General features: G+C 51.4%; 2 protein-coding genes across 2 annotated transcripts; both read right to left on the bottom strand.

Annotated features, from left to right (window-relative positions):
* Positions 1 to 332: 332 nt before the first annotated feature.
* N7533_013200 (ATP12 ATPase F1F0-assembly protein) lies at positions 333 to 6,101 on the bottom strand (the record flags this gene model as incomplete). The annotated part of the gene is made up of 6 exons (XM_057109850.1): positions 333 to 1,457; positions 1,543 to 1,692; positions 1,718 to 2,925; positions 2,994 to 4,267; positions 4,950 to 5,643; positions 5,825 to 6,101. The coding sequence occupies 6 exons, from the start codon at positions 6,099 to 6,101 to the stop codon at positions 333 to 335; spliced, it is 4,728 nt and encodes a 1,575-aa protein (XP_056953435.1).
* A 1,851-nt stretch (positions 6,102 to 7,952) lies between these two features.
* On the bottom strand, positions 7,953 to 10,076 carry N7533_013199 (glycosyltransferase family 2 protein; the record flags this gene model as incomplete). The annotated part of the gene is made up of 3 exons (XM_057109849.1): positions 7,953 to 8,072; positions 8,526 to 8,817; positions 9,148 to 10,076. The coding sequence occupies 3 exons, from the start codon at positions 10,074 to 10,076 to the stop codon at positions 7,953 to 7,955; spliced, it is 1,341 nt and encodes a 446-aa protein (XP_056953434.1).
* Positions 10,077 to 10,178: the final 102 nt, after the last annotated feature.

Here is a 10,178-nt window from a genome sequence, read left to right as displayed (position 1 = left end):
TAACTCTCAGTATCCGAGTCTGAATGGATCCTGTCTCATTCCAACTTGAAGGTTATTGTGTAGCTACAGAGGCAAGGATAATTTGAGCGAGGCCTCAATCTGAATCTCGACCTCGCCCTCAACCTCGCCCCCAACCTCGCCCATCTCAGCAAGACTCAAGTGATATAGACCAAAAAAAAGGTGAATTTAAACACTAACGTGATATGAACAACTTGAAGTCAAGAATCGTGTATTCATGAACCAAACCACAACCACAACCAAAACCGAAGTAAAAAGTAAATTACATAGGAAAAGGCAATCACTCACACACACGCACACGCACCCACACCCAATCAAAAAATATCCTCAGACCGACTCCAATCCCGCGCGTCACGACTAGACCAATATTTCCCATTATGAGCCCAGAACTCCTCACCCGTGACGGGACACCTGTCGCGAACGAACCACTGCGGCTCATACGTCTCGCCTCTTGTCTCGCGTTCGCGCCGCTTAGCACGCTGCTTCTCTTCCACGCGGTGTTTCTCGTCCGCGGCAAGATCGTACTCGCCATCCTCCATCGCGCGCTGATCAGGACGCAGGCGCGTATCCGTCGGAGGTAAGTATTCCTTCAGGCTGTCGGGTAGTGCATTCAGCGTGATCACGAAGGGGGTTAGGTTGAATGGTACGCCTGTGGGACGAGCGTGTGCCTGCCAGACTAGGAGGGTCTTTGCGGAGTCGGGGTCTTGGCCTGAGACGGGTGCTTCGAAGCCGGGTGTGTGGCGGGCGTAGATCTTGTCGTTCCAGCGGCCGCCGATACTCCATTTTGGAGAGCCAGTTGCGTCGACGACTTTTCCGGCGACTTGATAGGCGGAGGAGGCTTTCCAGCCGCGGGGCTTGAAGTCGAGATAGCAGACTTCGCCGGTGGTGTGGTTTTTGATTTCCATCAGGCCGTAGTTGTCGACGGTGGGGTTTCCGGTGATGATACCGATGACGGAGGAGGTGACCTTTTTCCAAGTGTAGAGTTCCTCGCCGCCGGTGATGGGTCGGAGTTTGAGGAACCATGTGCCCAATAGGTTGATGTCGAACGATTTGCCGTAGAACTTGGACTTGAGAGACGACTCGCCCCAGTAATCCCATTTGGGCGATTCGGCCCATGCAGCTCCAATCGGCGGGTGATGACTGACTTGCTCCACGAAGAACCGGTAGCCCTTGTCAGGCCGGACGTACTCAAAAGTTTCACCGAGCAGGGGGTTGAAGGGCTTTGCAACACGGCCAATTGTTGACGCGTATTCGCTTGCAGCGTATGATGCCACGTATAGCAGGCGTTCCATCGAGTCTGATCGGTCGGCAGCAATATCAAGGAGATCGGTGTATTCCAGATCCTCTGCAACACGTTGAAGTAGGGATGTTGGCTCGTTGAAAGATACCGGCAGAGTCATCTTGGTCATGTCCTTTCCAATCATGGATTTCAAGATTCCCTAAAAAAAAAAACCGTTGGTTAGCCATTTGCGTTTTCCACAGGAGTCAGATTCAAGGCGTTATATCATCGGCAGGTTTACTTACCCACAGGCCAATCTTGGGACGATTATCATTGTCCATCTTGAGTCTTTGTCGTACAGGTTCTTCGTAGCCCTTAAATGAGGGTGCAATGACAGCAACCTTATCATTACGAGCCTGTGCACTTTCATCTTCAGGCTCCTTCGTCTCTTGAGACTCCCCCCTGAGTCATATCCTCGACTTCAATATCTCCCGCATCAATGGCATCGAAGAACTCGTCCCCATCCGACTCAGAATCACAAAGACTGCTGATTTTCGACAGGGTAGAGTGCTTGCGGCTGAGGGTAGGACGGGCAGCAAGTTGAGTCGATGCCTCTCCGTCTTCCTGGTGTGCGTCTGCGTCACGGAAATCCTCTTGACTCTCCTCTAGCGTATCCTGATTATCGGCAGGTGCACGAGAAGGCGGGTCGCTAGTTGAGCGGCTGGCAGCTGTTGCATTTTCCAGTGCCTCCTTGAGGGCCCGCTTGGTTCGTTTCCGCTTCTCTTCCGACTCGCCCATCTTGGACTGAAGCTCTTCGTGTTCTTGAGCGACGCGTGCCATGCTTTCCTCCCACATTTGGCGCAGATGTTCCTCCCTGTTCAATCGGTATTGCCAATAGGAATCACGATCCCGCGAGATCTTGAGAAGGCTTTGAACCAGTCCCTTGAGACTACTGACCGCACCTTCATAAGCACCGAGAGCCTGCTCAAAGGAAGGGTCCCCAATTGAGGTGCCAGGATTCTTAGTCCGTTCCGCCTGCAGTGAGGCAGTGACATTCGCCAGGAGATCCAGCTGGAGCTTCGCAGACTGCGCGGTGATGTTCAGGGCATCCTTATCCTCCGCAGGAGCCTCGTGGCTAGAAGCGTAGTCGTAAAATTCCTCATCATCATCGTTGCCATCACCATCAGGCATCGTTGTGGCATGGCTGGTGACTCTGTTGACTTCATTCGTGCTTTGGTCCAGAGAACCATATGCTGAGCTTACCTCATCCTCGGGGGTGGTTTCAAGTGTTGTGCGCGAGGCATGAGTGCTCAGTCGTGTGATGCTGTTACCAGGCACGGCTAGAGTGGATGGAGGGGCGAGACTCTTTGTGCTGGGACGGTGACTTAGACCGGACTCGGATGGAGTTCCAACTGAACGACCTTCGCTCTGGTCCATCTTTGCCTGGCGAAGGACCTCGGCATTCTGATTGCGCTGCCGTTCCTCTTCCTTGGCCTCATCTTTAGCCCATTGGATCGCGTTGTTCAGCGACCAGAACCAGCGTTTGGCCTCGACGACATGGTTTGCCTTGAGATGATACTTGACAGATGATTTCCCGTGAATCTCAAATCGAGTCTTATCCTGTGCATCCATGTTGAGTCGGGCAATTCTCATATTAATAGCGCCACGGCAAGCCGAGCCAATATCATCTGGACAAAACTTATTAGACCAGCCTGGAAGGGAAGGGAAGGGAAGGGAAAGGAAGGGGAAAGCCTACCCTGATGCTTATAATAGCTCAAAACGCCATCCTCCAAGACAAACCACCGCAACTTATACCCACTGGTATAGTTGGTCCATTTCTTAAGATATCCTCTCATTTCACGAGCATCCTTGCCAGCAAGAGGCGCCTCGCCACCGATCGAGGCCCGAGCCGATAGACCCTGAGCGTTGTTGTTACCAAGAATGGCTCTCTCCTGAATACCCCGTTGAGCGATCACCGCAGCGGGGGATTTCTTAAGGAGGGCGCGAGTCTTATCATCCTTGGTGACATCCTGCGGCAACTTGCCCTTCTTATCACGGCGGAAAGGATCCGCCCCGTGAGTCAAGAGTATTTGAATGAGCTGCGAGTCCTTGTTGCGAGCACCCTCATGCAGCAAAGTTCCCCCAGTCTGCACGGTGGTGGGGTCAGTGACCAAGTCCAGGGCGTTGACGTCCAAGATTCCCTCCGCGCGGGGTTCCTCCAAGAGCTTCTCCAAGTTCTCGTAGTCTTTCTTCGCGAGCAGGACTTGGATCTCCTGCGTCTTATTGTCGATGAAGAGCGAGCGGGCTAGTTGAAGTTGCTGGAAGATCTCCGGGGTACGTGCGACGTCTAGCGCAGTCTGGCCGCGGTAGTTGACGATCGCATCATTGAGCGAGTCTCGGTTCAGTAGTTCTCGAATGAGAGAGACACGGCCAAGTTGCGCGGCGAGATGGAGAGGGGTATTTCCCTCCCGATCTTGCTCGTTGATACACTGATCGTCACCGGATGATAACACGAACTCGACGACCTGGGGCTCAGCGCACTGCAAGGCTAGGTGCAGGATCGTGGTACCGTACAAGCGATTCGCAACCTGAGGATCCTGGGATTCCTTAATCGCCTTGGAAATCGCCGTTGTATCGCCGCTTCGCAGGATCTCGAACAAGCGGAAGGTCCGCACCGACTGATCTAGGGACATGCTGGTAGTCTCCGGCTGAGGCGCGGATGTGACCGCACCTTTGTCCAATCCGGTCACGCTATCAGCGTGGGAGCTCTGGATGCTCTGATTGGAGGGGATATGTTGGAGGGGGACGCCAGAGGTTGGGGGGGATGTAGGATCGAGGGAGGCCTTGCGAGTTTGAGAAGTGTGGCGGCTGTTACTGCGGGTGTGCTTCAAGGAGGGGGAGCCATTTCCAGAGGAAGTTGATCCGACCGAAGCTTTGTCGCTGTCTTCCTTGTCTTCACCCTGACCTCTGGATTTATCGCGGTGTAAAAGGGAAAGTGCCAGGGCGCTGCGCGAGCGCTTGTGTTTGTGCCTGGAAGACAGCATATTAGTGGACGATTCCCATGTGATATAAGCGTGGTAGGTCGCAGCTGGCTGACTGGCAGATCCGATGCGAATGTTTTCTTTCTTATTCTCCCAAGGGATCCGCCAGTGACGCGGCAAGACGAAGCTTTCGAGCCACTTTCGTCAGGGACTCAATCGACTCTGGTCGAAGGCGAGTTGACAGCCGAACACAACCGTGGCACGTCATCCGTTGGAACCACCTTGAGGGGGGACAACAGAGGGACCACAGAGGGACAACAGAGGGACAACAACCAAAGTAGGAGGGAAAACATAGGGAACAACTGGAACATACCCTTCTGGCCGATCAGACATGATTCATACACGGTGGAGGAAGCTGGAGAAGAGAGAAAAGGGTTCAGGGTTATTTTCTCCCCTCGAGAGGACGATCACTCCGCCTTGGCAGACGCCGCTTTTCAAAGTATACAACCACTCCTTGCACTCGGACTGCAGGTGGCGGGGATGGGGATAGCATGATACAGGTTGATGTTGATGGTACATTCTCTATGATACAGCTCTCTCTCTCTCTCTCTCTCTCTCTCTCTCTCTCCATCCCTATCTCGTTTCACCACTAACCAAAATCACCACACTACCCAACTGCCTCTTCAAATCCTCCTTATTAACATCATGAGTATCCTCAACCTCCCCCCCACATATCAGTCTGCCACTTCACTTCCAGACTCGAAGCCTCAGCCGCCTCTTCCAGTCCAAATTTCTTCCCATCGCGCTGAACATGGCGGAAATTCTCACTCCACTCCGCAACCAACCGAACCGCAACAAGAAGACTCTTCGAAGCAAGAATCCCCCTCTCCAAACCCGCCAAATCATGCGCAGCAAGTCCCCGCACCCAAGCACGAATAGCCTCCTGCGTAGCCTGAGGCTGCGCAACGGGGAGAATACTCTGCGTATCCAGGATAGGAACAATCTCAAGACCAGGCCAGACCTTCGTAGACAGGAAGCTCATAATATCCTTGGAAACACGGACCTGGATCTCCCGTAGACTCTCAATGTACTCGCCCTTCTCATTCTGGCACTCCATCGGGTGTCGCTCCCGCTCTGGCTCCCAGCAAAGCAAAGTATCCGTCTCGAGGTAGCGCATGGCTGTCGTGAGGATTTGGTCGCGGGTGGTGGTGACGCCCTTGGCTTCTTCCCGGATGATGTCCTCGGCGCGCGCGGCGAGGGAGGTCAGCGGGATGAGGTGGCTTTTCAAGGCTTGTTGGGCGGAGGTCATGACGTCCCATTCTAGAGCGATGGCGTGGGCTAGATGTGGCTTTGTTGGTGGGATGGAGAGGATGTCCTTGTTCGGGGTTCGGACGGGCCGTTTGTCAAGCAGTACTTGATATTCTCCTGAAAAAAAAAGAAGATGAAAAAACGAATTAGCGTACATTCACAGCACGATGAAATGAAGCCGGGATAGGGACGAAGTAATTCGATACGATGGCGATGGCGATGGCGATGGCAATGGCGATATACCATAGACACGCAAATCAACCATCAAGCGCAATCCGGCTGGCCAACCCATACATACCAGGTTTCCCATGAACATGAACATCCTTCCAGAAACGCTTCTTCAGCGAGGCATTCGCTCTATTCGGTTGTGATTCCTCTCCCGCAGATCCTGCATTGCTCTGCGCAGCTGACTCCCTAAAAGCTTCCGCTGGGGTCGGAGCTTTCGGCGGAGGGCCTTGGGCTGTGATGGGGTGGGCGATGGCCGCTCTCAAAGGCGAGGAGTGGATGTGGCGAGATAAAACATTTCGTGTGACCGAAGCCTGTCGCAACGGTAACGCAACGCGGGAGAAAGCCATGAGGGGGGATGAAGCAACGAATGGGATGGGGGAAGTTCGTTGCGGAGAAATCGTGTGAGCGGAACTTTTTTGGAGTCTCGGCCCGATCGCCGCCGCCTTTGGAGTATACATTCATGTTAAACATTATATCATACCTAGGTATGTATTATAGAGTAGTGTAGAATAACATAGTCTCCTGCATGTTTTTTTTTATAACTATTTTACTTACTTTACTTACTTTCAAAATGATTCTCCTCATTCCGGTTGTCGGGACTGATCGCTCCTATTTGTGTTGACAGCTCTTTTACAGTTTCAGCCGTGCCGACGTTCCGCTGCAGGATTGCATCAGAACTGGACGCCATGGTCGGAGCATATGTACGATGACACCAGTCTTGTCTCGCTTGGGATGGGAGCTGAACTAGCTGAACTATACTAGCTGAGATAGACTAGCTGAATCTGATATCCTACGAACGAGCCTATAAGAAAAAAAAGAGAGCTTGAAGTAGCACTTATGCTGCATGGGTTCCAGTTGATTAAAAATTATCAACAGCAGTTTCCAAAAACCGACCTGAAGAGATAACAAATTACAAGAGCCTCCCAGATTGCATCTAGAATCAAGTCAAGTCAAAAGCAAAGCAACGTGAAAGATGGAAAGAGATGGAAAGAAGAAGAAAATTGCCAAATTCAAATGAGGAAGACATTTCAAATGCTATCGCCAGAAAAGAAAGGGGAATCAAGCCAGCAGAAGAGCATGAGATGATATGCAACGCGCAAGAGAACATTTCCCAGAAGAAAAAAAAAGAATGGAAAATAAAAAAGCAATGACAGCCGCCCATGCTTTTGTAATTTACACAAGAAGGAAAGGGATTCCGAAGAAAGGGAAAAAAGAGAAGAATCCGAAAGTGAAAGGGAAGAAAACAAGAAGCCTTCAAGGCTCAAATGACAAACGTTAGCCGCCCATTTTGTTTTTGGTGTGCTTTTTTGCTTTTGAGGTTGTTTTTTTTGTTCGCTCTCGAAATTGATAAGAGCGAACCAATGGTACGCAGAAGAGCGAAGAAAAAAAAAAGAAGAATTCCACGAGGAAGAAAAATAATAATAACCGTAAGCGCACGAATGGCAAACGTTGCCATGGTATCACATATCAGGTCTGTCGGATCTCACAAAACTGGTAGGAGGGGGACGAGATGTTGTTCTTTGCCTCTCTCAGGGCCTGCAGAGTCACACCCACGTCATAAGGGCCTAGCCCCAGCTGCACGCAATGAGCAAGGTCCCGTGGTGGGTTTTGAATTGGCAACTGTAGGATCCAACCTGTCACGAGGAAAGGAACGCTTCGAAAAGGAAAGCGCTGGACTGGACGCATCTAAAAATCGAGATCGGGATCGGGATCGGGACCAAGATCGAAAACTGAAGCCGAAACGCGCAGAGAAGGAGAACGAAGGGGAAAGGGACCATGTCGGGTTTGGCATAGTCAAAGAAATATCATCACGGCATAACATCGTAAAAACAAAGAATAGAAAAAAAAGAAAATTAGACAAAATCGAAATCGAAAATTGATCACAAAGGGTGAAAAAAGTCCCAGTCGCTGAGCACATCTTATTCGCCGTGCTCGTGCATGGAGGGAGACGTGGACATGGGGATCCCGCTTTATCGGGGGGGGGGGACTCTGCGGCATGTGTGATCCCCGAGATATTTCGAATTGAAAAAGCACATGCCACAGGTAAAGACTCCTTCCCACAAAGGGAAACTGGGGTGGGGGTTGCAGGAGGGGGCGGAGACGGAGACGGAGATGGTCTCCATCGTGGCCAAAGTTGAGTTGAGGGGGCGGCGGTTATGATGTGATATGATGACTCGGATGGTGTGTATGCAATGTTTTTATTTGGTGAAGTAGCTTGGATAATAGGGCTGCTTCAAATTCTTGCGATCCGCATCGGTGCGCTTCTTCATACGCTCGGCGTCATAGTCATCAGCGCCGTCACGGCTACCCCATGTTGTCTGTGCAGGTGGATGGTCAGCGACTAATTCCAGGAAAAGTGAAAGAGTGCTTGGATGCATATCAAGTTGAGATGGGTCGATGGGAAGAACCACCGAATGGTACGGAGTATCCAGCAGACGAATCAGAGGAATCACCCTAAGGCAGGCAAAAATGGGTGGGGTGGGGTAACAGAAAAAAAAAAACACAAAACACAAAACACAGGGAAAACTGTAAAACGCAGCTTTTCACACACGGGACAATGGTGGATAAGGGCATCTGCACGAGGGAGGAGTTGTGATCAAAGCGTTGTGAGGCGAGCATATCATAGGAAGAACCAAGGGCCAATACGGAAAAGGCAAGAAGAGGGGCTGACGCTTAGGCAGCCCACTCTTCCTTTTTGCTTTCCCACACGACAAACAAAGACAAAATAAAAAAAAATGAGCAGGAAATGAGCAGAATAATACATTACTTACCACATTCAAGGTCATCACAGCATACATCTTGATTGCTCCGTGGAAATAACCGAATATAACAGAGATGGGTAATAGGAGAAGGTCAACCGGGTACCGAATATAGTGACCCAGTAGCTTGATCCACTTGCTAGTGAACATCCACAAGCCTAGAGCCATCATTGCACGAGCATGAGATGCGTCGCCCCAAGTAATGGTAGCCTTGTGGCACAACCAGACCAAAAGGAGGTCTCCCAACAGGGCCGGCGGCGACAAAGTTGTCAAGTGTACCGCATAGGCGCTCCAGGGCTGACGACTGCACGACAGGTTAGCTGCGGCTGAAAACGTGGAAAGTAAAGAAGGGGAAAGAAAAATAAAAAGAAAAGCATAATAAAACACGTAAGGGTAAAACACAAAACGTGAATCAGAAACCAAAGATAAACGAGGGGGGCCAGAGCAGATCTACCACATCTCCCACACCAGCTCAGGTCCGATCTTTGCTAAACTGGGACAGGCGTCTAGGCAAGGCCCACCCAGGAAAAGCCATGACCAGAGGCAATTGGCAAATGGAGGGGAAATCAAATCAAACAATAGTACTCCGTTGAAGGGGAAAGGGAAGGGGAAAAGAAATGAGGGTTTCACTTACTACCAAATGTGCTTCTCGTGGAACATACTGGTGAGATTACTCCGCCAGTTACTTCGGGACCAGCGCGCGCATTGCTTCAAGAATCGGGGGTTATCTTCCAAGGTGGTGAGCACCTCCGCTTCCGGGTGGTACTGCATATAAGTCTCCCAGCCATGCGAGACCATCCAGCGGGTAATGAAGTTGTCGTCATCCGCATTGAGTTGGTATTTTCCCCACCACCACTCCTCGTTAGTGAACCCATAAGTAAAGCCCTCATTCTGAAGAATCTGCGTTCGATATGCCACCGTTCGGCCCGACATACACGGCAATCCCCCATCAATATTCGTCGTCGCGCCACAGTCAAAGTTGCGACGCTCCAGGTATAAAGCTCCCAGATATCCCCAAACCCGCTGCGAGAGACTAGGGTTCACCGCGCGACGCAGACGCTGGCACGTCACGACTCCACCGTATCGGTCATCCTTCTCAAAGGGGGCCAGAACCCACGGAAGCACGGTAGAAGGCCAGCTCACGTCGTCGTCGGCCAGCAAGGTAATGGCGGTTCGGACTTCGGGGATCGCGCGCGTCATTTGGCGGCGCTTATTCGGGTGGGTGACGGTGAACAGGCGAATGCGAGATTTGGAGGCTGGCATAGCATACAGCATGCGCTCAGCCTTCTTTCGGTTGGCCTCGATGGTTACCAGCAAGATCTCGTAGGGTTGGTTGTCGAGAATGGACCGGATCGTCTCGACCAATTCGTCGCCACAACCCTCCAGTGTGGGGATGATAACCGTGACATCCTGCGAAGTGAGTTTCGGGTTCTCCGGTGGCGGGATCGGCTTGAATGACCAGAATGAGATCAAGTTCACTACTAGTCGAGCGTAGCGATAGATACTATTGAGGTCAGCTGCAGCTCGTGCAGGTGGCAAAAAAATTACAAAAGCACCACACATTGAGAGGACAAAATGAAATTCGGGAGAAGGGGGGGGAAGGAATAAAATTGTCACTCACAAAAGTGCAACAAAGGCTCGCAGAAAAGGAAAAGCCATGGCGGG

This window comes from Penicillium manginii (genome assembly GCF_028828005.1).
Source record: "Penicillium manginii strain IBT 31320 chromosome Unknown utg000010l:1.0-1143873.0:1.0-1144522.0, whole genome shotgun sequence".
Lineage (NCBI taxonomy): Eukaryota > Fungi > Ascomycota > Eurotiomycetes > Eurotiales > Aspergillaceae > Penicillium > Penicillium manginii.
The sequence above is the reverse complement of the archived record's forward strand: the minus strand, read 5'-3'. Positions and strand labels throughout refer to the sequence as shown.